The following is a 27952-nucleotide window of genomic DNA, read 5'->3' on the forward strand; positions in this document are numbered from 1 at the left end:
CTCATCAGGTATTTTTGGCTCATTTTGGTGCTTTTTTGTTGTTGTTTTGGGGGGTTGACTGTGTGGCATGTGAGATCTTAGTTCCCTGACCAGGAATCGAACCCAGGCCTCCTGTGGTGGTAGCACAGTTTTAACCACTGGACCACCAGGGAAGTCCTAACCCTTCACTTTCTGATGCTGCTTCCCGCACCCACAATTCTCATACTGGTACATCTGAAAAACAAGCTTAGGTTTTTAAAAGAGCCCTGATTCACAGACTTGGCATGTGTTTACAAAAATAACATTATCAAGGTTTGGAAGAAATGTTGAGCTTTGGGGGAATATATGACAAAGGTTAAGGATAGATATGGTCTTCTAAATGAGCTGATTAAAACCACAACTGTTTTACCTTCATTAAAAGTGTGAGCACAAGTCTGCTTAAGGGAGCTAAGAGGGAAGATGATTAAAGGCTCTTCAATGCTGAACGCATACCTTTGGAATAAGAGTGCAGAGAAGAGGGTGAGGAGAGGCTTGCCAAACCTACAGACATCTCCTGTGCATTTCAGAGAAAACTAGAATAGTCAGGAAAGTGGCATTCAGCAATTTAGAAGCAAGTTAGAAGTTCACAGCAAAATGTCAGAAAGCACCCAGTAAGACAATTTACAATACAGAACAAAGCAAGCTCAAATTTACACACAAGTTCAACAATTCCCTGTGTGAATTTAATGTTCATCCTAGATGTGAATGTGGGGGGTGGGGATCATATTCTCCGTGAAGGAATTCCCTGGCGGTCCAGTGGTTAGGATTTTCCTGTGCTTTTACTGCTGAGGGCCCAGGTTCGATCCTTGGTCAGGGAACTAGGATCCCACAGGAGGTGCTGTGTGGCCAAAAAGCAAAGAAACAAAAATACATTCTCCATGTACACCCAAGACACAGAGCAATCTAGACACCCTAGCCAAGTAATTTTTCCATAGCAAGTGGGATCCTGCTTCAAGTTTGGAGGCTTTTTAGCTGGCCTACCCTCTCTTTAGTTAACAGGGGCCTGTTAATACAGACTTGACCTTCAGGAGCTTCCCAGTCTGTCCATCTGGATGAATCGAAGGCAGGGGCAGCACCTACTTCTCAGGATCTCTTTTTTTAAAATCTGGCAGAAAAAAATAAAACAAAACCCTGAATTCTGAACATGTTTCATCTCCACAAAGAGCTACAAAATGCTCAAGACTGCTTACTGGTTGCTACGGATGTCTAATCCTAGGTAGGCTCTGACTCTGACCTTCCGCACTTCCTTAGGTAAAGCAGAACCTCCTAGCAGATACCTTCCCTAACTTACCCTCTCTTGCTAGAATCCATCACTGGGTCCTCCAGGGGTAAGGCACCTGTTCAGTTCCCTCATTTGCCAGGAATATGCTCCCCTGTCTGCAGGTTCAGAGACAGGAAGGCACTGTATCCAGACCTAGAAGTCTTTTCAAGTTTGATTTTAAAGATGGCAAGTAGAACACCAAATGGCTCTCTGTGCATTTGGTTTGTCAACATAAAGCTCCAGTTTTATAGAGAAACTTTTTCCCCCAGAAAAATGCGTAGTTGTAGAAAAATGTTCAAAATGACATTTTAATCTCACTGAAGCACTGGGTCTTTTGAGGAAAATTAGGAACTGGGTGATGCTGGTGTTGCCCAAACTTTCCCTCCAATCAAATCTGCTCCCCTTGAAGCAACGCTGTCCGTGTGTTTAAAGACACAGAACTCTTTTAGCTCAAATGAGAACTCTTCACAACAGAGGACCAACAAAATAAAATCAGCAATGCAGTTTACCTTCTCTAGAGGGCTTTTCAGGCTTTTTGTTTCAGGCTTTCCTATTTCCCTCCTTTTCTGGATACTTTCTGGACATAGTCACTGGGGTAAAAGAGAAGGGAAAACATGACTTTTTGATAGAGTTGTGAGAAAATCTTCCTCCTTTGAGAAAGACCCAAGCTCCTCAGGAGAGAATCCCTGCCAATGGTGGGTGGCCCCCTGCCACTTCATGTTCTGCTGCCTCCTCCCTCCTCACTGCCCTCCTCCTGGCCCCACCCTCATGGTGCATTGGACAGCACCCCACCTACTCCCCTTCTCCCAGGGAGCTTGCCCCTCCTAAACCTCCCGTGGTGTCCTTCCTCTGCTCTAAGTCTGCTATTTGCCCTGGCCCCCACCCCCGTCCTCCAGACTGCCAGGCCCTACAACTGTGGGACTGTCTAGAATCTTCTAGCATGTTCTGACTTCTGTATCACCTCAGTTCCAATCTCCAGCTCAGTCTTGGACAGAGTTGTAAGAGATGTTCTGTGCTCCACTATCCTTATAATTGTGACCAAAACATTCAACCCAGGTTGAGATTTTAGGTTTTAAAATGTTGCTCCCTATGAATATTGCCCATTCAAAAATCTAAACATAAAAACCACACTTGGGGAGTGAGGAAGATGTGGGAGGTAAGGCAGACTCTGATAGGAGGAAGGTAACTATGAGACCACAGGACTGCAGGAAAAAGAACAGATCCTGCGAGTCCAATTCTGAGCCCTGGATCTGATACCCAAGCTCTGATCTTCAGTCATGCCTCTAGACATAAAATGCTAGTTTTTCCATATCAACCGAGTTCATTTGTATGGTCTTTTTTGCAAATCATTTGAAGTTGCAGCAAAAACTCTACTCCAGTAATTAGTCAGATCTCCACATATAGACAAATAATATGCCAGGCATCAGTGGGAAAAAATTCTGCTATTTTTAGTTCCTCTGAGATATTTGTTTTATTTGAAATACCACTACACTGAAGATTTAACGTACTTCTTCCCATTTATTAATACCACATCTCAATTCTCTGCTTTCTCTTTAAACTTTAAGTGTATGTGACTTATTTCTCACCCCATTTCTTTTTTTCTCTTTCATTCATTTTTTCCCTCATTCAACTCATAGAGATTGCATTTCTAAATAAGCACTAGGTATTGTGTGCTAGGCATTGTAGACCTAGAGGTTACCACAAAAAACTTACTAGTAAGGACATCAGGAAACATGTACTAAATAACTACATACTGCAGGGTGGAATATCAAATGTCCTTAAAAGAAATAAAAATAAAATGGAGGAATTGAGGGGAGCTTCATGGTCAGTTGAGGAACTTCATGTGTCAGTTGCTCAGTCCATGTACAACTCTTTGCCACCCCATGGAACCTGCCACCCTCCTCTATCCATGGAATTCTCCAGGCAAGAATACCAGAGTGGGTTCCCATGTCCTACTTGAGGGGATCTTCCCGACCGAGGGATCGAACCCATGTCTCTTACATCTCCTGCATTGGCAGGTGGGTTCTTTACCACTAGCACCACCTGGAAAGCCTCATAATAAACATCATAAAGGTGCATAAATGTATAGTAGCTGACCACATAATTTATTGTTTAAAACAGAACCTGTTTTGGAGTAAAAAATAAAGGTACTATTAATAACTAACCTAGTTTGAGGCTAACTGGGACAGTCCCAGGCAAAGATTATGTTGACTTTGTAATCTTTTATAATGGTAACAGGAACCACCCCCTCATTGAGAAAACTATCTATCCCTTTCGGATCACATGTTCTTTACCCTACACAGTGATCCTTGTGTGTGTGTTAGTCGCTCAGCCGTCTCCAACTCTTTACAACCTCACGGTCTGTCCATGGAATTCTCTAGGCAAGAATACCACAGTGGGTTGCCATTTCCTTCTCCAGGGGAATCTTCCCAACCCAGGGACTGAACCCAGTTCTCCTGCATTGCAGCCAGATTCTTTAGCGTTTAGGCAGGCAGATTGCTTACCGTCTGCACTACTATAGTGATGCTTGCTTTTGTACTAATCATTTCCCGTCTTAATTCTCTATTTTAAAATTTTGGGATCACCTTTAGGAGAGCAAGGACAGACCTTCTGAGGCAGTGGTGCCAGAGTCAGAAGAGCCAGGTGTAGCCTTGATTCTAACATTTCTTAGACTGCACTCTCACTGAGAAAATCATTAAATACCTGCAGCCTGTTTTCTCCTATGTAAAATTAGAAAAATCAGCATTATGAGGGAGGTGTAAGGGAGTTCTTTTCAGAAGAGAAACAACTTGGGATATTTGGCATTCTTTATATGCACACAAAGCAGTGAATTTTCCTCCTCCCCAGGAGAAATCACCATTTGTGAAGGGCTGCCTGGGCAGGGTCCTGTTACATTATTGAAAAGCAGAAATACAAACACCTCCTTTACAACATTTCCCTAGTTAGATCCGACTGAAAGGAATAATAAGGTTAATAAGAAAAAGAAAAGAAAGACAGTTAATAAAAGATTAACTATTACGCCTAGAAGCCACACAAATCCTTCTGCGCTCCCTGTGCAAAACCTTTCCTCCTGAGCAACTTGACATTTTGAGGCTTTGCTTTCCTGGGGATGCTCATCTCATATTCAGAGAGACACTGATGTGATGGAAGCCTGTTAACTCAGAACAGAGAATAAACTATCCAGGTCGCCTCACCTGACACAATCAGGCTCCGAGTTATATGTCAAATTACCATAAGCAGCTCCAGCACTCTTCGGTTCCCCTCTGTGAGCACCCCTGCCCCGCTCCACATGCCCTTCTTAGCTTCTGCTTGTAATGAATTAAATATATAAGTCAGAGTCATAGATTAAGCCAGAGGCCAGCCATCATTTGAATTATAATGGGGGACATACCCTCACTTTTAATTATGATGAAACTGTGCTAAATTCCAGTCCTAAAATGGGGCCCTTTGCCTACAGGGGTCAGCAAAGTTGACTGGGTAGGGACGATGCCTAAGGGGACATGCCCTGTGTAACAGGGAAACCAGTATTCACTGGGGCCATGGCAGCTGTGCAGAAATGCAGGGTCAGGTTGCCAATTTTTCAAGAGAAGCCAGAAATTCATATTTTATGGAAAACCTTCTGACTTATAAATGTGGGCAACTAGTTCAATTGTTTAAAATTCTGTGGCTTCCCCAGAATCTAGACCCGTTAAGTCTGTTTCTGAGATGGAAGGGAACTTACGCAGAGTTCAAAACCTCATTTTACAGCTGAATCCCATTTCAAAGTGAATCCCAAAGTGGACAAATGATTTTCCAAGGGGAAAGTGCCAAATTCAGCAGAACCAGAACTAGAACACCTGTCTTCTGTCTCCTGCATCCCTTTCCTTCCATGAATGAGGTTAGTGGCTTTAGGCAAAGTGAGCAGACTCAAGTCTGGCTTACAGAGCACCCAGAACATCATCCATTTGCCATTCCACTTACTCTCTCTGGCTTCTGGACAGTGAATAGGACGCATTCTCTCCTGTTATATGAGGCAAGAAGCAAAATGCTTCTGTTCCCAATTGATTTTCCCCTCACCTAGAGCCTGTCACTGTGGTAGGGCTTGACATCATGAAAGGACGGGCTAGCACTCCCATGCCTACTGGGGAAGGGGACTGGGATGGTCGACAGTCCAAGACAAGCAAGGCTCACTCAGCAGGAGAAAATGAAGAACAAAATTTACGTTCACATAACACTCCCTCTAACCTCAGTGGGAGCTGTGCTTACGGGAACTGCAGGATCAGCAGTTAAACAGAAACTGGAATGAAGCAGGAAAGCTCAAGTCATAGGTCATTATTAGGACTGTCTAATTCCAGCTTCCAATTTACAAGAGTTCACTATCTAGGGAGATCTCCCTCTGCTGACTCTTAGGGCAGACTCTACAAAAGAACCCCGGTGTAGATCCAAATGGTGGTGTGTGTACAGTTGAAGAAACGTGGCAAATCAGAGAAGTGAGGAAAGATGCCAACAAAGTTTAGAAAATATGCCTAGTTGCTTTTGTCCTGTTGGCCTCCAAGGTGCATAATATTCCAGTGTGAGGAATCAGAGCCTGGGATGGTGCCTGGTAAAAAGCAGGTACTTAATTAATAGTTAGTGGTCAAATGAAAGTGTAGACTGAAAGAAAAAAGCAGAGTTGAGCTGAGTTTTATTCAGGGTCTTACTAAAGACTCTAGCTTGGGAATCATCCCTTCCATAGCTCTGGGGGTACTGCTCCAAAGAGACAGGGGGGAAAGTCAGTATAAAGATGACTTTGGCTAGGGAACTGGCGCAGGAAAGCATGCATCTCAGTAAAAGGTTACTGTTAATCCAGAGGAACAGGTATCTCAGTTAATGATTTTAGTGCTTTTCTATGTATGTGAAGATACAAGAATCCGGGCTCATAAAAGTTTTTCTTGAGATCTATGTAACTGTCTAAGGGAACTGTTTTGCCAAAGTACAGAGTACTTCATCCTGTTTTTCATCCTTGACTCTTTCCAGGGTGCGCTGTCATCAGTGACTGAAGTAGCTGAAGACTTGATCCTTGCAGAACCTGACAGCAAGCAACATTCTTTGACTTAGAAAAAGAGAAAAAAAAGGATAGGAGGTTCACATTTCTTGCTGGACTCAGGTAACAGGCCTCTCATCCTAACAGGACAGAACTAGTCACTATGTTGGCTGCTTCCTGGGAGCTATCAAAGAAAGGCCAAGAATCAATAGGAGGAGAGGGTTCTGCTGCTGTCCTGGCACAAAGCCATGACCTTGAGAGCTGTGTGTGGCTCAAGGCAGGGTGGGAGGGGGGGCCCAGCTCTGGCTGCGGCTGGGCCTCCCCCAGTAGGTAAACGGAAAAGCCTCTGCAGGCTTCCATAATTTTTAAATAAATCCTCCTCTGTGATAATGAAGGACTGAAAATACTGTATTTGATACAATAATCAATTAAGGAAAAATCTGCTCCTTAAATTTTTAAGTCCAGTATCTTTTGAAAAGGATTTTCAGTGAGGGAAGAATGTTTCTGTGGTTCTACTGTCAGTAAATATAATGTTAAAATGTATTGAATGATTGCAGATGGTTAACAAGTCTTTTTTTTTTTTTTTGATGGGGGTGGGTAAATGGGTCATCCCTACAATTCTTTAAACCTTTCTGTATGTTTGAAAATGGTTACAGTAAAATGTTGGAAGTAAAGCTGCCCACAGTCAAAAGACCTGCAGGCAGCTTCATAAACCATGTTCTGGCAGCAACGGGAGCACTTGTCCTGACATCACATGCTTGCAACAACCACGGGGATCTAAACATGTGCTCTCTCAAAGAACTTCATACAAATCAACAAAGGCATGGGGATGTGAAATGATTTTCTCAAGGCCAAAATGCTAAATGGCAGGGTTGAGAGGGAAAAAAACTAAAGCATCTGGCATCAACTTTTGCCCTTATCATTCCATACTGCCTCTCACTCTCATAAGGGTCAAATATTCCTAGTTGTCTATTTCATCTATTTTTTAATATTTATATAACTGTTTATGGCATTTTTCTGGGTAAAACACATCTAATTTTATATTGTCTAATATATATCTCTTCTAGGTTCTAGATCAAATACAATTCTTAACATGCATAAAGTATGTTATTCTTTGAAAAGAATAACGTGAATTTCTAGCCTAATCTCATTACTCAACCTCTTTCGGAGGAACTAAGAAGTTCAGAATGACAAGCAAAAGATTAATACTTCATCCTCCTAGATTTGTGTTGATGTTGTTTAGTTGCTAAGTCATATCCAACTCTTTTGCGACCCCACAGACTGTAGCCCACCAGGTTCCTCTGTTCGTGGGATTTCCCAGGCAAGAATACTGGAGTGGGCTGCCATCTTCTCCTCCAGGGGATCTTCCCAACCCAGAGATCAAACCCATGTCTCCTCCATTGGCAGGTGGAGTCTTTACTGCTGAGCCACTAGAAGCCTGTCCTCAATTTAGAAATGCCAAATAAACCAAATTGACTGTGTGGATCACAATAAACTGTGGAAAATTCTGAAAGAGATGGGAATACCAGACCACCTGACCTGCCTCTTGAGAAACCTGTATGCAGGTCAGGAAGCAACAGTTAGAACTGGACATGGAACAACACACTGGTTCCAAATAGGAAAAGGAGTACGTCAAGGCTGTATATTGTCACCCTGCTTATTTAACTTCTATGCAGAGTACATCATGAGAAACGCTGGGCTGGAAGAAGCACAAGCTGGAATCAAGACTGCCGGGAGAAATATCAATAACCTCGGATATGCAGATGACACCACCCTTATGGCAGAAAGTGAAGAGGAACTAAAAAGCCTCTTGATGAAAGTGAAAGAGAAGAGTGAAAAAGTTGGCTTAAAGCTCAACATTCAGAAAACGAAGATCACGGCATCTGGTCCCATCACTTCACAGCAAATAGGTGGGGAAAGAGTGGAAACAGTGGCTGATTTTATTTTGCCTGGGGGGGGCTCCAAAATCACTGCAGATGGTGATTGCAGCCATGAAATTAAAAGATGCTTACTCCTTGGAAGGAAAGTTATGACCAGCCTAGACAGCATATTAAAAAGCAGAGACATTACCAACAAAGGTCCGTCTCATCAAGGCTATGGTGTTTCTGGTAGTCACGTATGGATGTGAGAGTTGGACTATAAAGAAAGCTGAGCGCCAAAGAATTGATGCTTTTGAACTGTGGTGTTGGAGAAGACTCTTGAGAGTCCCTTGGACTGCAAGGAGGTTCAACCAGTCCATTCTAAAGGAGATCAGTCCTGGGTGTTCACTGGAAGGTCTGATGTTGAAGCTGAAACTCCAATACTTTAGCCACCTGATGCAAAGAGCTGATTCAGTTGAAAAGACCCTGATGTTGGGAAAGATTGAGGGCAGGAGGAGAAGGGGATGAGAGAGAATGAGATGGTTGGATGGCATCACCAACTCAATGGACATGAGTTTGGGCAGGCTCCGGGAGTTGGTGTTAGACAAAGAGGCCTGGCATCTGCGGTTCATGGTGTTGCAAAGAGTCGGACATGACTGAGCTACTGAACTGAACAACTGGTGTCAAAGAATAGCTTGGTGTGTACATGGGGGAAACCCATGCAGTGAAATTGGATATTGAATACTGTATATTATGTAGTCCTATGTCTGGCTTCTTTCGCTTAGCATAGTATTTTGTTCAGCCGTGTTGTTCATGTGTCAGCAACTTGTTCCTTTTAAAGATAAATTTTATTCTATTGTGTGGATAAACTACATTTATTTGCTAGATGATTGCAGTTGTATTGCTTTTAAGTTTGGGGCTATTATGAATAATACTCCTATGTATACTTGCATAATTGTCTGTATGGACATATGTTTTCATTTCTCTTGAATAGATACCTAAGAGTAAGATAGCTGGATCATATTTTGTTGTTCAGTCACTCAGTCGTGGCCACCTGATGCAGAGAGCTGACTCATTGGAAAAGACCCTGACGCTGGGAAAGATTGAGGGCAGGAGGAGAAGGGGATAACAGAGGATGAGATGGTTAGATGGTATCACCGACTCCATGGACATGAGTTTCAGCAAACTCTGGGGGTTGGCGATGGACAGGGAGGCCTGGCGTGCTGCCATTCATGGGGTCGCAAAGAGTCGGACATGACTGAGTGACTGAATTAAACTGAATAAACCGAATAATCAAAACACCATATCTTGTCATCATTTACTGTTGCAGGACCATCGAGCACTTATGAATAGCAAAGTAGGCTTAAACCCAGCTGTGCCATTCTAAGTAATACTGTCACTGAAGTAGGTTATGTTTGAATAGATATTGAACTCTACAATGAAAAAAGCACTGTTTAGAATCAAGGTCACACAGATGCATCAGCCTTGAAGTATACCCCCAGCCCTTTCCTCAGTTTGTAGTAGTAAGTCAGAGTCTATACCTGAACCCATTCAGAAATCTGAGAGTTTTTCTATTTGTACAGCTCTATTAAAAGAGGGTTCATGTCCTATAAATTCATTCCAACGTTTTAGAAGACCTAAAAATTTTCCTACCTCTAACAAAAAAACTCTTCAGTCATGCGTAATCCCCCCTTATTCTTTCTGCACTGAACTCAGAGCAACTAGTTGATATTTGCTTGTCAAAATTCTTCATTGCTTGAAGGTTGTTATTTAAAAACTGAACCATCAGCTCCTGATGACCAGGGCCTTGGCTTATATATGACTTACACATTCTGCCCCTAACAAAGTCTTCAACTAAAACTGGTCTTCAATTGGTCTAATGATTCTTGAAACTTCCCTTAAGGTTCTTAATTTCTAATGATGCAACCATCCTTGAAATCTTCAACCATCCTTGAAGACTAAGGAGAGAAGAATCCCTCAATCTTCTTCTTTAACTATGGAAACTAGGACTAAACCTAATACTTTCCTATAGGTTTAACTAGGGAATTTTATAAAGGAAAAGAAAACCCACCATTTTTACCTCTAGTTTGTCTTTTAAAAAGTATCAAATTGTTTTCCTGATCTGGTTAGGATTTACTGCATATGGTCACCATGTTGTCTTATGTTAGGGTAAACTGAAGTCAAAAAAATGAACACTTGGGTTTTTTCTTCATTCAATTGCACATTGGAGGAAAAAAACTGATATAAAAGACCATTATCTCAAGAGCACTCCTACCAAATTTGATTTGGCAATCTTTTGGCATGATTCGAATGATTTCAGTAGGAGCTTTGTTTAATGAGCACACATGGTGAAAAGTCGAAAGGGTTCTATGCGGGTCAGAAGGAAGATGTTTTCCCTGAGACTCGGCCAACTCTTTTCTAAAGCCTTCCTTGCCCATGGGCCAAGCTTCCCGACTGCTGCTCAGTTCCATTTCTGACCACCAGGTGGCACCAGAATCGGGTAAGAGGAAACTGGCTTACCGGGTCTTTAGGTGATTTTGATGTAAACCTTTAAACTCATTTATTTTTATCTAGAAATCAGTGGACTTCTGCCACTTGTTCTTTTGCAAGGTATGGGCTATGGGAAAGGGTGGGTTAAGACATGTGTAACTCATTCTTTCACCTCCTGCGCACTGTCTTCTGGTCAGCTGTTGTTTTAGGAGCATTTCTTTGCACTGCAGCAGCCACCAACAGCGGAGGAGCTTCTGGACTCTGCACTGTCAGACCTCCCTGCAAGCTCAAATGGATCTGTGATCACATCCTGTCAAAAGACAAACCAGGACGAAAGGATAAGTTAAAGATGTTTTGACAGACACTAGCATTTCAGCTGGACTTAACACTTATTTCCTACAAGGAGGACACAATTGTACAGTTCTGCGGGGTCTGGGAGCAGCATCAGTGGCTCACTTATCAAGGTGGCTGTCTTTTCCTGAAGTTTCTAATCAAGTTATCGCTATTTTCAAGGTAAACTTCATTTAAAGCTTCTGAAAGGTCCCTTTTGGGCCAGAAGAGTTGATTTTGCTTTATTCCATGGGATTCCCGTTTGTTTGTGCCTCTTTCCTTTTTAGAACTGAGCTACTGACATGCTGGATCTTCTTCCCTTCCCTTACTCTAATCTCTAGAAATGTGTGCAAGAGAAGAAGGGAAGTCCCAGAGACCAGGGCCCTCATTAGCAATTGCTGATATTCAGATGTTGAGATTGCCAACCACAACCAGTAAGATTTCAGGGCAGAGTAAGTGGAACTTTCAAAAGATAAGACAGCAGTCTTTATTTTTCCTCCTTTCACCTTTTAATGAGATACTTCTACCAGCAGTCCCAACAGTCAGAGAAAAACCAGGCACAAGACTGCACATCAAGAAGATGCACAAGTCACCTTATTAATGAAAATGAATTCATTAAACATGATCTTACACTCATTATTTGTTGGTGGACTGCAACCTACAAGTTACAAACAAGTTTTTTGTTTGTAACTGCAAACAGAAAGACTGGAGAAGGAAATGGCAACCCACTCCAGCGTTCTTGCCTGGAGAATCCCAGGGACAGGGGAGCCTGGTGGGCTACCATCTATGGGGTCACACAGAGTTGGACACGACTGAAGCGACTTAGCGGCAGCGGCAAACTGAAAGATGTACAAATAATATCAGCACCACTTCCAAATGTCTGCAACCAGCCCGAAGAGCTCTCAAAACTTGAAGGAACTAGAAGGTGGGACACCCTGATAAGCAGTCCTTTCCAGCACTAACTGTGCTTCTATGAAGTATAGATAGAGAGAGCTAGTGCAGCATACTGGTTAAGAATGTCAGCTCCAGAAATAGATGTAGGTTCAGATTTACTCCTTTCTAGCTGTGTGACCTTGGATCAGCAAATTAATCTCTCTGAGCCTATTTCTTCATTTGTAAAATGAAGAGAAAGAGTATTATGAGGACTAAATGATGAGGTGCCTTCAACATATTAACTGTTTGATAAAGATTAGGTCCTCTAGACTACAACACGGAGAAGGCAATGGCACCCCACTCCAGTACTCTTGCCTGGAAAACCCCATGGATGGAGGAGCCTGGTAGGCTGCAGTCCATGGGGTCGCTAAGAGTCGGACACGACTGAGCGACTTCACTTTCACTTTTCACTTTCATGCATTGGAGGAGGAAATGGCAACCCACTCCAGTGTTCTTGCCTGGACAATCCCAGAGATAGAGGAGCCTCATGGGCTGCCGTCTATGGGGTCGCACAGAGTTGGACACAACTGAAGCGACGCAGCAGCAGCAGCAGCAGCAGACTACAACAAAATCACTGTAGACAGTGACTGCAGTCATGAAATTAGAAGATGCTTGCTCCTTAGGAGTAAAGCTATGACAAATCTGACAGTGTATTTAAAAGCAGAGGCAGCACTTTGCCAACAATGGTCTGTACAGTCCAAGTTATAGTTTTTCCAGTAGTCATGTATGGATGTGAGAACTGGACCATAAAGAAGGCTGAGTGCTGAAGTGTTGATGCTTTCAAATTGTGGTGCTGGAGAAGACTCTTGAGAGTTCCCAGGACAGCAATATCAAACAAGTCAATCTTAAAGGTAGTCAACCCTGAATATTCATTGGAAGGATGGATGCTGAAGCTGAAGCTCCAATTCTTTGGCTACTTGATTTGAAGAGCCAGTTCATGGGGAAAGACCCTGATGCTGGGAAAGACTGAGGACAGGAGGAGAAGGGGGCAAGAGAGGGTGAGATGGCTGGATGGCATCAATGACTCAGTGGACATGAGTTTGAGCAAACTCTGGGAGACAGTGAAAGACACGGAAGCCTGGTGTGCTGCAGTCCATGGGGCGGCAGAGAGTCAGACACAACTCAGTGACTGAACAACAGCAACATTATCATGTGATTACTCCCAGGACTATTAACTAGAGCAAGACCGGACACAGCACACATCCTATCTGCATCACTATAGATGCTGCAGGGTTTTAATAATTCTTTTAAATAGCAAAATACACTTTGCTTGTCAGGATTAAAAAAGGAGGAGGAGGAGAAGAAAAAAGAAAAACAAGGACTCTCAAAAACCGTCATTATGGAGTCAAGTCCCAGAAAGAAGCAGCACTTTCATTCTTCTTCTGCACCAACTGATAAGATGACAGAAATACGAGCAATTCCCTACATGCCTCCTGCTTGTGGTTCTCAGGAATCTATCACAAAAGTCTTCCATAAAAAAGATAAGAATGTCCTCCTCCGAAAGCCCAAGGCTGTATTTCTAGGACACACAGCTGCTTCATTCTTCAAATCTTCCTTCAGTGTCAGTTAGACCCGTTTCAGAAGCATGGAACTGATGGCACAACCGTAGGCTGAAAGAAGTCAAGCGAGAGAGATGGGAGATGGTTCTGATAAACCATTCCAAATGCGGAGAAACTGGCATTCCTGCCAGAGGTCAGGCACATCAGGTACTGGAGAGCTCTGCTGGCAGAAAATTACCTCCTGCAGAAGCAAACACATCTAACTACAGTTTCCCAGCCAGAGTGGCCTGGGGGAAAGAGTCTGTTTACTTGTAACTAATCCTCTGACAGCCTTCAGAACCTGACAGGATTCAGGAAACCAAGTAAAGGAGAATAGAATGATGAAAGTATTTCCAGATAAACACTGATTTTGACCAGCAAGATTTTGTTATCAGTGAACGACCAAGCATTTCAAAAGACCAGGAACACATTCATGAAACGCAATGGGCTGAAAAGTCAGACTTCAAATATCTCTACTTTTCCCTCAAAAATTATTCTTCCCTCAAAAGCAGAGTGCTCAAGAGTCAAATAAAGCAAAAAAAAAAAAAAACATAAAATCACTTTTTACCTCTAGAGATGGCTTCTACACTTAGCTCAGATTATGCCACCAGGGAATTCCCTAATAAGCTTCACTGCTTGGGGACTTCCCTGGTGGATAAGCATCCACCTGCCACTGCAGGGTCATGGGTTTGATCCCTGATCCAGGAAGATCCCACATGCCTTGGAGCAGCTATGCCCATGCGCCACAACTCCTGAGCCCACATGAGAAGACCATGCACCAAACCAAAGAGTAGCCCCCCTCACCGCAACTAGAGAAAGCCAGTGCAGAGCAACAAAGACCCAGCGTGGCCAAATAAAAAAAGACTGCCTGGGAATTCCCTGGCAGTCCAGCGGTCGGGACTCGGTGCTTACTGCTGGAGCCCAGGGTTCAATGTCTGGTTCGGAACTAAGATCCCAGAAGCACTGCGGGAAGGAAAAAAAAAGACTGCAAGGTAACAAAAGGTGGAGGAAAAGGCACAAGAGTTACTTGTGTATCAATGTTTTTGCCCCATGTATCTAAAATTTCTACAAAATATAAAGAGCAGAAAAGTGAAATTTTTGAAGATTATAGAAATTCTGAGCCAGGAGAAAGGGTACATGAGAGAATGATGAAAGAATCCTGCAAAGAGGGTCAGAATTCAAACACATAGAACACAGTTCCAAGATACCCAGAATCTTCAGTTCAGTTCACTTCAGTTCAGTCGCTCAGTCGTGTCCGACTCTTTGCGACCCCAAGAACTGCAGCACACCAGGCCTCCCTGTCCATCAACAACTCCCAGAGTCCACCCAAACCCATGTCCATTGAGTCGGTGATGCCATCCAACCATCTCATCCTCTGTTGTCCCCTTCTCCTCCTGCCCTCAATCTTTCGCAGCATCAGGGTCTTTTCCAATGAGTCAGCTCTTCGCATCAGGTGACCAAAGTACTGGAGTTTCAGCTTCAACATCAGACCTTCCAATGAACACCCAGGACTGATCTCCTTTAGGATGGACTGGTTGGATCTTAGTCTTTAGTTGGACCAAGAATCTTAGCAAATACAAATCCATAACCATAACCACCTCTGTTTCTTGAGTATGTTATTACTTGCCAGGCATTCCCTAACATTTACATGTATCATTCCATTTGACTTTTACAATCTGAGGAGAAAAGGGATTATTATCTTGCCATTAAACATAAGGAAACCGAGGGTTTGAGGAGCTTAGGTAAGGAATCCAAGATTACACATAGGCGGCAGAGCCGAGATGTGTACTTGGTCTATCGTGTACATACACCCCACCATCCTGCCCCAGAAAGAGCAGTAGCTTATTCTGCTCGGCAGGACTTTGGTGCCAGGTTAGAAGTTCTGTCAGACAAAAAAGACTCGAAATCCATCACTAAGCCTGTTCTAAATAATAGAATATTATAAATTAACAAATGGATTAATAATTATGAGAGCATGAATGGGGGAAAGGTAAAAATAAATAAGAGAAAGATGCCACTATCTGTTATCACTCTCTATCCACCTTCTTCATAGGGAGGTTGTGAGAGGTGACTGGAGATAACTTGTGATAAAATGCTTTTAAAAATGCTACACCAATATTTCAGTTACTAGAGTAATTTTAAAATAAGAATCTAAGATATTTTAGAAAATATTCATTTTAGAATATGTTGGACTACTGGCTCAGATACTTCACACTAACGAAGATGGCTACAATCAAAACAGAAAATAACAACTGTTGGCAAGGATGCAGAGAAATGGGAACTCTTGCACACTGCTCATAGGATTGTAAAATGGCGTAGCCACTGAAGGACACAGTTTGGTGACTTCAAAAAGTTAAATGGAGAATTACCATATGACCCAACAATTCCACTCCTAGATACAGACCCAAAAGGATTCAAAACAGCCACTCACCCAAGTGCATGAGGCACATAAACATGCGTAGTCACAGCAACATTACAATAGCCACAAAGTGGAAGCAACCTAAACATCTCTCAAGTGATGAGTGGACTAGAAAGAAAAAACTGTGGTATAGCCGTATAAGGAACTACTAAGCTATGAAAAGGAATCAAATACTGCTATTTGAATAAACCCTGAAAACATTACATTAAGTAAAAGAAGCCAGACAGAGAAGGTCACAAAGTATTGTGTGATTCCACTTATACGAAATATCCAGAAAAAGCAAATCCAGAGACAAGAAAACAGATTAGTTACTGCCAGGGATGGGGGAGGGGAGGACTGGGGATTAGTGCTTAATGGGAATAGGATTTATTTGGGGGATGATGAAAGCTTTCTGGCACTAGACAGTGGTAATGGTTGCACAACATTATAAACAGACTAAAAGCTACTAAATTGTACAGATTAAAATGGTTTTAAAAAATGGTTAAAAGTGAATTTTATGTTATGCAAATTTTACCTCAAGTTTTAAAAAGCACTAAAAGAAAACAAGTAAATTTATAATGTTCACACAGAGCAGATCTTTCTAATGGTAACACCAGAGCCAGATACCATAAAGGAAATGACCGCATAAAAACTGAAAACATCTATTCAGGAGAAAAAGCAAATAAAAAGGGGAATTCCCCTGTGGTTAAGACTCTACGCTTCCACTGCAAGGGGCATGGGTTCAATCCCTGCCCAGGGAACGAAGGTCCAACGTTCCATGTGGCACAACAACAAAAAAAAAGCAAATGAAAAGATAAATGAGAAAAAATTTGCAACATAATAATAAACAAAGTCTTAGATTACATGGGAAGTTCACAATAGATGAAATGTAAATGGTCAACAAACATAACCAAAAAGTTCAATGTATGTAAAATAAACAAATTCTATTCTGCTTATCAGATTACACAAAGATTTTTTTTTAAAGTTGTTGTTCAGTCACTCAGTCATGTCTGACTCCTTGTGATCTCATGAACTGTAGCATGCCAGGCTTCCCTGTCCTTCACTATCTCCTGGAGTTTGCTCAAACTCATGTCCATTGAGTCGATGATGCCATCCAACCATCATCTTTTTTAAAAAAAGTAATAACCATATTAGTAAGAATACAGGGGAAAGGTATTCTCATACATTGCAGGTAGGCATGTAGGCTGGTACCATCTTTCTGACTATTCATATAAAAAGGTCTGTTGTTGCTGTTTTGTCACTAAGTTGTGTCCAATTCCTTGCGACCTCATGGACTGTAGCCCTCCAGGCTCCTCTGTCGGTGGGATTCCCCAGGCAAGAATACTGGAGTGGGTTGCCATTTCCTTCTCCAGGGGATCTTCCTGACCCAGGGATAGAACCCACGTCTCTTATATCTCCTGCATGGGCAGTGGATTCTTTACCGCTGAGCCACCACAGAAGGCCACATTAAAAGGTGTATGTATATATGTATACTTTGCAGAATTTTCCCCAAGGTAGCTCTTAATCTTTTTTGTATCTGTACCTCTTTGGAAACCTGATGAAAGTAACAGACTCTTTCCCAAAAAAATACACATACACTTTTAAGGGGTTCATGGATGCTTTAAAGTCCACTGATGGAAGTACCAAGTCAGCACTGGAAAAATGAAGTTATGAAGTTAGATCATTTTATAGGTACAAAAATCCTAGAAATACGTTATGATGGCGACCTAAAAGAATAATGATTTGTTTCTTTAGCAGTCTGTGGTGATCATAACAATTTTTTAAATGGTTCTCTGTTTGAGGTTAGGGAATTAAAAGCCAAGCTAACCTTTACTTCTAAAGCAGTATAGGCTCCACATGTTGGCAACTTCTCTCCATCTGGCCCGATCAGAAAACCTTGGGCAAATCGTGAATTCTTCAAGATAGCCACTGTTTCTTCGTCTACTTCAACAGCTTCATCTTTCTGAAGGGAAGCACGAAAGACGTTCTTAGAGATGCCACTTTCATCTGAATAGAAGAAAAACACCCTGAAGGGTTCTTCTATCTACTACTATCGAGTAGTATCTCAAGATAAAAGACTATACCTTTCGACATAGTATTTTCTCATGTTCAGACCCTGCTGCTAGTAGCTTCACGCTTATTTCTCCATGGAACTGACCAGTGTCATTATCAGTTTTCCTTTGGTGGCAACATAAAAAAAAAGACACTCATCACTCCAGTGTCTAGTTTCTGCTCAGAAGCAAATGTAGAAAACCATTGCTCTCCGAGTTTCACCTTATTTGTTGCTAAAATGAGGTCTTTGGACTAATGGCTTTTATGGTGTGTTTCCTTGAGTCCCAATGTGCCTGGGAGGTGCATAAAGGGTCCACGCCTTGGGAACCAGGAGTTAACACAGGAGATTCTGAGCTGTCCAATTTCTGCTCCTGTCCAATAAATTCTGCTTGTATCCCTTTAGATACTGGGGTTACATAAGGCAAGGACCTACACATAGTTAAATATTGGTCTTTTAAATAAAACTGTGGGCTTCCCTGATAACTCAGTTGGTAAAGAATCTGCCTGCTTTTGCTGAAAAAAAAAAAAATTCTGGGGGCAGGTAGAGGGTAGGCAGATTGGCTGATGGGGGTCAAAAGATACAAACTCACAGTTATAAAATAAATAACTCATGAGGCTGTAATGTATAGCATAGTGACTGTAGTTAATGATACTGTTTTATATATCTGAGAGTAGCTGAGAAAGATCCCAAAATTTCTCATCATAAGAAAAAAAAAATGTGTAATTACGTATGGTAACGGACATTAACTATACACTTACTGGATGATCATTCTGCAATATATACAAATATTAAATCACTATGTTTTATACCTAAAGTTAATATAGTGTTATGTGCCAACTATGTCTCAATAAAACATAATTCTGCCATTAGAAATGTGTTTTTTTGAAAGCCACTAGACCAGAGTGATGATTTTACTGATTCTGCGACTCTACTGAGCAGGCAAGTGGCAGTATATCAGCGAAAAAGCATTAATGGCTCTGTAGCACCAGGAGTATTTAAGAAATCTGAAAATGCTATCTAGACCAAAACATCAGAGTAGGGAAACAGTTAAGTTCTTCCACATTTGAAACAAATAATGACTGTATCTTCTATTTACTGAGTTCCCAGTACCAATGTTTTACTACATTATTGCTAATCTTTATAGAAAATCTGCCACATAGTAATATTATTATCCCTACTTTAACAGCGGAGCAAACAGTTTCTCAAACAATTTTGGTGGCATATTCAAGTTTATTCAAGTAATAAATAAATAACATAGCTAGAATTTGAAACCAGCTATCTAGTTCCAAAGCCTGTACTTACCTGTTTTGAGAAAACAAGGCCTACTCTAAAAAGAATAGTAAAAATATCAGTGTCATCATTAAACACTAACAATTCCTTAATCCTGAAATATAATTAAACAACTGAAATATTGTTGCTCAGTACTCTCACAGTTTCTCATCTTTATAATGCCATTACTCTGATGTATGAATGACGTTTCTCATAGAAAAGTTCTTAAGGTAATGATATTTGGTTACGTAGGAGAACATTCTGTTCTTAGGAGATGCATGCTGAAATATTTAAAGGTAAAATGTCATGATATCTGCAACTTACATTTTAATGGTTTAGCAAATATATATATATATATTTGTTGTTGTTTAGTCACTAAGTCGTGTCTGACTCTTTTTCGACACCATGGGCTATAGCCCGCCAGGCTCCTCAGTCCATGGGATTTCCCAGGCAAGAATACTGGAGTCAGGTGGCATTTTCTTCTCCAGGGGATCTTCTTGACCCAAGGCTCAAACCTGGGCCTCCTGCATCGCAGGCAGATTCTTACAACTGAGTCACCAGGGAAGCCCACAAGTATGTGTGTGTGTTTGTGTGTATATAGACAGACACACAGACACATGCACATATACCAAGACCAGAAAAGTGAGAAGCAATGCAAGATTAAGAAAAGGTTTGTGGAGCAAAAGTAAGAAGAGGAAGAATGCTGGAAGTCATGGAAATCTTTAGTTACCTTAAATGTGAAATTTGCATCAAATATTAGTTCTTTTTCGTGTCCTGTGATTCCTCCATTGTAAATAACTTGGCATTTTTGGGTTGGTCCTGTCTTAGGGAGTTTGAAGAGACGAAATGTTGCAGAAACAAAACGGCAGTCGCCTAAAAACAGAATACACTCATGGTTTGTCTCCAGCACTGCAGTGGTTATTAGTCTGCTCAATAGATGAAGACTTAAATATTATAAAGATGGTATCTGCTTTCATGCCGTCAATCACCTTTCTGGGCAAATGACTCTATTTACTGAATAACTTCAAAGGGCTTTATTAAACACCAAACTTTGGGAAGCTGCCATTAAAGGGGAGATAAGATGGAGATTTCCAGATGACACAGTGTCCTTCAGTGAGACTCACTGAGGAGATACTTGCTAATCACCAAATCTGAACCATTCAGGGTGGAGTTACAACAGTGCCTGCTACTGTTTCTTACCAATCACGTTTTCTAGCTCCTTGTTTTGAACTGTAATGAAACTGGCAGTGACCAAACGTGGAGGGCAGAACCCAATTTTTTTGGCAAGGATAGAAAGGTCCTTCCAGTACAAAGCACCACCCAGGCACTCACCTAAAAAAAGAAAAATCACAGATCAACCAATACTAGATATTAGAAAGTTATTCTTCTGGTATAATTGATTAGGCTATGGTATTACTTAGAACACAGATCCTAGAAAAATAGAAGGACCTGAGAGTCCTCCAAGGTCTAGAAAATCAAGGTCAAGGCTGGATATGCTAGCTAATGGTTCTATCAATCATAATATTCATGCATATATTAGGTCACATTCTGAAAAGCACTATGTTATATGAGTAAAAAAATACAAGAAAAATTACAAAACTGCCTCTTAGTTCCAGATTAACCTTATAACAATCTGCTACTAGAACAGTAATTACTATTAACGTTCATAAGGCATTTCTAGTTTTCAAGTTCATTACATCAACAAATTAGAAACCTAAATCATTACCAAGAAAGAAATGGCCAAATAAAATATGGTTCAGCTGTAAAATTGTATGATATACCTTTAAATATTTTTTAAAATTTTAGGCTTAGGAAATAGGCTAAACAAAATTGGAATACTAAAGTCTATATGCAATATATTCCCAATATTTTTATACTCACCCACAGGGAAAAAAGCAAACCTAAAAGTGTATATACTAAACTATTAAAGAGTTACATGTTTAGTAGTAATTTTTTCTTTTTGTATTTTCCAACTTTTTTTTTTTGGCCACGCCACTCAGCTTTTGGGATTTCAGTTCCCTGATAGGGGATCAACCCTGCACCCACTGCATTGACAGCACAGAGTCTTAACCACTGGATTTCCAGGGAAGTCCCAACAATATCTATTTCTTACTGTATAATAAGAAAAAAGTGAACATAATTTATTTTAAAAGAACTTTTGATTTCATAGCCAGACTGACCAAACACATGCCATTTATCTCCTCAATGTCCAGAAACTCCATGAAAATAACACTCAAGGGATCAACAACAGAATAATGATGAAAATACAGGGAATTAAGGACACACCATCTCTGGAGCAACTGGCGTCATTTCCACACTAGAGCTTTTAAAAGAATTTTTCACACACATTATCCCATTCAATCTTCATGGCAGCCCTATGAGGCAGACTGAATTATTACCTACATTTAATAGTTAGGAAGTCATGATTCAAAGAGAGTAATTAAATTGCCCAAGGTCTTATCAGAGTTGAGTGTCAGAGGAGGAAAAGAACCTAAGCCTGCTACCTAATGCCATGTGTTCCCACATCACAAAGCCTCACCCTGGACATCAGCAGGATGGAATGCTGTACTTGAACGAGTATCTGCCTCAAAACAAAACAAAACACAAATACCTACCCCATAAAACTTTGTGTGTCCTGATTTCTTCTGGCAATTCAAGGCTAGCATAGACGTCACTGAAATATAGCTCCCCACCATGCTGAAACAGCAGAATTAATCCAAACAAGGTTAAAGATTACATTAGTCCCTGATAGCAAAGAAAGGCATGAGGGGACAAAATCAAGTTTTACAAAAACAACAGAAGTTCCTGAGTTGACCCTTTTTGAACAAATAACTATTTGCTTCCTCTCTAGTTACAGTCAATAGCCAACTGCCAAGAATTTTTTTCAGTGCCTCAGTCAGTTCAGTAGCTCAGTCCTGTCCGACTCTTTGCGACCCCGTGAATCGCAGCACACCAGGCCTCCCTGTCCATCACCAACTCCCGGAGTTCACCCAAACTCATGTCCACTGAGTCAGTGATGCCATCCAACCATTTCATCCTCTGTCGTCCCCTTCTCCTCCTGCCCCCAATCCCTCCCAGCATCAGGGTCTTTTCCAATGAGTCAACTCTTCACATGAGGTGGCCAAAGTACTGGAGTTTCAGCTTTAGCATCAGTCCTTCCAAGGAACACCCAGGACTGATCTCCTTTAGGATGGACTGGTTGGACCTCCTTGCAGTCTATGGGATTCTCGAGTCTTCTCCAACACCACAGTTCAAAACCATCAATTCTTTGGCACTCAGCCTTCTTCACAGTCCAACTCTCACATCCATACATGACCACAGGAAAAACCATAGGGCTTGACTAGATGGACCTTTGTTGGCAAATGTCTCTGCTTTTGAATATGCTATCTAGGTTGGTCATAACTTTTCTTCCAAGGAGTAAGTATCTTTTAATTTCATGGCTGCAATCACCATCTGCAGTGATTTTGGAGCCCAAAAAAATAAAGTCTGATACTGTTTCCACTGTTTCCCCATCTATTTCCCATGAAGTGATGGGACCAGATGCCATGATCTTTGTTTTCTGAATGTTGAGCTTTAAGCCAACTTTTTCACTCTCTTCTTTCACTTTCATCGAGGCCTTTTAGTTCCTCTTACTTTCTGCCATAAGGGTGGTATCATCTGCATATCTGAGGTTATTGATATTTCTCCCAGCAATCTTGATTCCAGCTTGTGCTTCTTCCAGCCCAGTGTTTCTCATGATGTACTCTGAATAGAAGTTAAATAAGCAGGGGGACAATATACAGCCTTGACGTACTCCTTTCCCTATTTGGAACCAGTGTGTTGTTCCATGTCCAGTTCTAACTGTTGCTTCCTGACCTGTATATAGGTTTCTCAAGGGGCAGGTCAGGTGATCTGGTATTCCCATCTCTTGAAGAATTGTCCAGTTTATTGTGATCTACACAGTCAAAGGCTTTGGCATAGTCAATAAAGCAGAAATAGATGTTTTTCTGGAACTCTCTTGTTTTTTCCATGATCCAGCAGATGCTGGCAATTTGATCTCTGGTTCCTCTGCCTTTTCTAAAACCAGCTTGAACATCTGGAAGTTCACAGTTCATATGTTGCTGAAGCCTGGCTTGGAGAATTTTGAGCATTACTTTACTAGCGTGTGAGATGAGTCCAATTGTGCAGTAGTTTGAGCATTCTTTGGCATTGCCTTTCTTTGGGACTGGTCAGCCAATAGCTAATAAAATAACTTTACAAACTTAATCAATCTGAAGCAAAGAAGACCAGACTTTCACAGAACAGAAGTAAACAGTACTCATTAAGTTTCCTTCCTTAAAAATTATATAACTTTTGCAACACTGTTATTTATTTTTGTAATAACACATTATCTTTTTAAACGTCCTTAAAATTTCAGGCATATGAGTTGTCAGGAATTTTAAGATTTTATTTAGCTAATTTCAAGAGAATGGAGGTCTAGATTCTACAGTAATGTCTCTACCTTCTACAAGTACACCCTGGTGAAAGTAATGAACTGGTCTATATAATGGCATACTAATTAAGACACTGTTAAATCATTTCTGCATACTGTCCAACTCTTTTCAACCCCATGGACTGTAGCCTGCCAGACTCCTCCGTCTATGGAATTCTCCAGGCAAGAATACTGAATTGGGTATCCATTCCCTTTTCTAGGGGATCTTCCCAACCCAGAGATCGTTTAAACCTGGGTCTCCTGAATTGCAAACAAAAGCCCTTGATCTCTGCAACAGTAATATAAACCAAGAATCTCAGAATCTTCTATCATGAAGAGATACATCTCATGATACATACAGAGGGTGTGGAGGGCCTGCAAGTTTCCCTTTAAGAGAGTAGTTAGTGTAAAAGATTCACCTTCTGTAACTTCCCAAAGAGAATGGAATACTGATGGGTACAAAATAAGAAGCACTGAGAAACACTGTCCATGCTAGGAGAGCACATTCAAAATAACTGTAGGAGTCAGTCCAAAGGGTCCCGCAGCTCTGCAGATGCTATTCTAGGCTCCTCTACAGTAGCAAGCAGGAGGAAAAACAGTCAAAAAAGCAAATTTTAACATATTCAATCACAATCGTGACTCTCAGATTTATCACCTTTTGCAACCTGAGACGGAAACAAATTCATATCTCAGGTATTCTAGTCACCCCCTCTTTCTGCCACTCTTTCTAATTTAATGGATAAATTAAGAGTTGGAGCTCTCAGCTCAAGGGGACAAGGACAGGACAGATTCCACGTGTTCTCACTGATGTTCAAAGACAGCCTTTCTCCCTCTTCTCACCTTTAACACTCGATATACCTCCTGCAGCACTTGCTGTTTATCAGGTACAAGGTTAATGACACAATTGGAGCTAAAAAAGAACAGAGAGAATGTCAAGCACACCTTCAGACCACTAAGACACCCTCAAATCCTTTTAGTCCCTAAAGGTGGTTCCCACCATTTTCTCAAAGCTATACCATTTTTCCCACCTCCCTCCTCTTTCCCACACTCAACTTTGTCCCAAGATAAGGGAGATAGAGTGTTTAGAATGTCAATAAACTGTTAGCAAGTTTGAGTGTGCAGAAAATATTCTGAGGCATGATGGTGGCCATTCAACAAAATGATCTGGGACCAGACGCCTACTGCACAAGGCATTTCTTACACCACGTGTAAATAGGTTGAGTTCCACAGAGGCAGCTTTATTAAGGCTGTCACTTGGGCATGATTTGACAACTCAGAGGGAAAACAGAAGCACAGAATGTTATCATTTGCAATGAAAATCATACTAAAAATAACAGATCAATGTATATTATACAAGCAGACTCAGGAGTCTTGCTGGTCTTTTGGGCGCATTCATAAACCACAGTTCAGCTTAAAATATGTTCTCTCTTAGGCTAGTATGTTAGGTGGCTGGTGGACTACAAGTGCTTCAGGCTAGCTCCATCCTTTTGTTAAGCCCCTAAATGAGAATCCATTCAACAAAAAGTGGTGATGTTTGTGTGTTCAATCATAAATGGGCTATATTCACAACAGTAAGGATGCAGACCTACATAACAATATCATAACTCTCATTCTTGATTCCAGCCTCTTCCAACTTTTCTATGTAGCCACGAATAAAAGTCACATTGGGTGCCTGGAACCCATATTTTCCCATGTGATATTCAATGTACTTGTTAGCTACTTCCACCTACAGGAAGGAAAAAAATAGATTTGATAATCAACATTTTTGAATGCACTAATATTTTCCTAAAATTTCCTATTACTAATGGAATATACTCCCCCCAGACTATTTTAGGTAAGTAAACAAGGTTCATCTGGGCAAGGAGAATTTACTACAACATAGGACAATTCAATGAAGCATAAACTCCCTGTTTGATACATGGGTTTTATTTGAATAAACTCTTCATTCAAGAAAATCCTTCAGGATAAATGGTAGAAAGAAGGAAAAGAACAAACTCCATTCAGACATCATCAGACTCATATATCAGATCAAACCTCTGACTCCCTTCTCCCAGAGAGGCCCCTAAACCTCAAAGTTCTCAGCTTCTGAGTCGGGAAGCAATAATGGCAGAAATGAGCATTGCATTTAGCATCTTTCTTAAATTATCCTTGACACGTAACAAGGAAACAACTTCATCTCTAAAAGACTGCTTTTCAGAATTTGTTCCTCCTTATCCCTGAAACTGCCTCACCTGACCTTCTGTCATGTCTATTCCAGTGACATGTCCCTTCTCACCAACCAGTTGACTAAGAGCATAGCAATCTCTGCCACTGCCACTACCCAGGTCCAAAATCCAGCAGTTTTCCAGACACTCAGGGATGACCAGACCACAGCCATAATACCTGGAAAATAGAAAATATATGCATGTGTCTATTATCTTCCATCTAGAAACTAGAAGACATGGAACCACTAGATCTTATAAATCCTTCCTCCTTCCCTCCCTCCTTTCCTTCCATCACTCATTCAATTTCTCTTTTGGTGTTTAGTCTTCCCCAATATACTGGAAGTTCCATGAAGGCTGACTATCACTGCTTTGTTACCACTGAACTGATGGGCACTGTTCCAGGCAGTAACAAATAAACCAAGTAAAATATTTGTTAGGCACTAACTGAGCATCTAATGCAGGTCCAGGACAAACTCATTACTGAAGAAGAAAGGTAAGACAAGTGTATTTAATGAGGGAGGTAAAACACAAACACAGAAAACATTTTCTATGATTTACTGAAAAACAGTGTGGTCTGGGGAAGCAGTGCTCAAGGACTGAAAACAGCTTCACAAAGTAGGTAGGACATCAGGGAGGTGTTGGACAGGCGGGATTCAGAAAGCATTCCAGAGTGATAACAGCATGCCGCACAGGCAGAAATCATCTTGGCTGCATTGATGGTAAGAGGAAAGGAAAGGTCAGCCTAGAGTAGTCCAGGGCATCAGAGGGAGCCAAGACTGGTTAGGAAGGTAGGGCCAAACTGAACAGGTTGGAATGTCAGGTCAAAGGAGTGTGAATGTATCCTGTGAGTAAAGTGTTCTGCACTGGGGGGGTCGGGGGGCAGGGGGCGGTGTTTGGAGCTGGGAGGTGAGGGAGTGTCACTGGATGTTCTTCAACAGAGCAGTAGGATAATCAGTGGGTGCTTTACCGATTTTATGACACACAAGGCAAGCCCCATGGACTGGAGGAGGCGGGTTAACTCTAGTGACCTGGCATCACTGTCTTCTGAGAAAGCTGCTGTCTGGGGTCTTCACGGAGGCAGCACAGAGCACTTTACCTCAAGGATACTTCCTCGTGTACATTCTGCAGGGCTTCCCGGATATGCTGGGGGACCGGCCTGGCTGCAGTGACACAGGCATTGGTCTGGAGGTCTGCTGATTTCTTCAGCACCTGCCCATAGTAGGTCTGACCCAGGGGCCAAAGGTGGGGTGAGGGGTGGGGAAAGAAGAGCTGGTGTCCATTGGGGTAAGGCCCCCTGCACCCCACCAACCCCACTCCAACCCACTGAGGCCTTGCCGGCCTTTGCTCCCTGTAAAGCTCCAAGCCCGGAAGTGGCCCTGCCCCCACCCCAGGAATCCTGGCGGGCCAGGCCGGGCTTCCAAAGGCCTAAAGTCCCCACTCAGCCGATGCTCCACCGCAACCACTGGCACCTGCACGTCCTTCCGGATCTCAGCGTCGCGCGGGGTCGCCACTGCCGGAAGGGAGAAAAGGCAGCTGAAAAGCCAGGGCGCTGAGCCCAGCGTGGAGGTGGGGGAGCCCCGGGGCAGAGGGGTGGCCTAGAGCCGGAGCTCCCTGGTGGTGGCGACAGTGGGAGGTGGAGGGAGCAGAGTTTCGGGCACAGGGCCTGCTCTAGGGGCGGGCGGAGAGGAGAAGGACCACACTCACTATCTCCACCGTCTCCGGACTCCAGGACTTGAGTACCCGCAGACCTCTCTCAAAGCCCAGCGCTCCCGAGGCCCCACCCCCAGACAAGCAGGCCTGATTCCCCGCCCCCGCCCCCGCCCCCGGGGCAGGCACCCACCTGTGTGGTAGGAGGGACCACGTGTCCCCATGAGCTGCTCTGGCCCTACTGGGCCTAATGTCAGCTTGGCTTTCGGTCTTTCCAACCAGGAAAAGGCTATTACTGTTAATTAGTATCTTCCTTTATTGATCGACTGTAATTTTCATTTTATAACGCTCATATTAACATCCATACATACATTGATTTTTGCCTCTTTAGGGAATGAAATCACCTTTTCTCAATCTAGTTTTTAAAGTCAAGTGTATTGAGATATAATTTACATTCAGTAAAATTCACGTTTTTTAATAAAGTGCACAGTTTCGTGACT

The 27952-nt window shown here is 42.0% G+C and overlaps 1 protein-coding gene across 4 annotated transcripts; it reads right to left on the reverse strand.

The window, feature by feature from the left end:
- On the reverse strand, positions 1 to 27604 carry AS3MT (arsenite methyltransferase). Of its 4 annotated transcripts, XR_001917303.1 has the most exons (13): positions 27510 to 27604; positions 27275 to 27315; positions 26902 to 27029; positions 25833 to 25983; positions 25191 to 25327; positions 24442 to 24511; positions 21767 to 21848; positions 20352 to 20483; positions 19882 to 20024; positions 17658 to 17792; positions 10803 to 10940; positions 1789 to 1869; positions 1 to 1123 (listed from the first exon to the last, which is right to left on the reverse strand). XR_001917303.1 is itself a non-coding variant. In XM_018041166.1 (12 exons), coding segments are annotated over exons 1-11 (1125 nt in total). In that variant the 5' UTR covers positions 27511 to 27604; the 3' UTR covers positions 1626 to 1869; positions 10803 to 10835. The 4 variants fall into 4 exon arrangements, 3 of the variants coding, with proteins under 3 accessions (XP_017896655.1, XP_017896654.1, XP_017896653.1); XM_018041166.1 differs by lacking the exon at positions 1 to 1123 and having other exon boundaries at positions 1626 to 1869; XM_018041165.1 differs by lacking the exons at positions 1 to 1123; positions 1789 to 1869 and adding an exon at positions 5926 to 6350.

This window comes from Capra hircus, chromosome 26, assembly GCF_001704415.2.
Source record: "Capra hircus breed San Clemente chromosome 26, ASM170441v1, whole genome shotgun sequence".
Taxonomy (NCBI): domain Eukaryota; kingdom Metazoa; phylum Chordata; class Mammalia; order Artiodactyla; family Bovidae; genus Capra; species Capra hircus.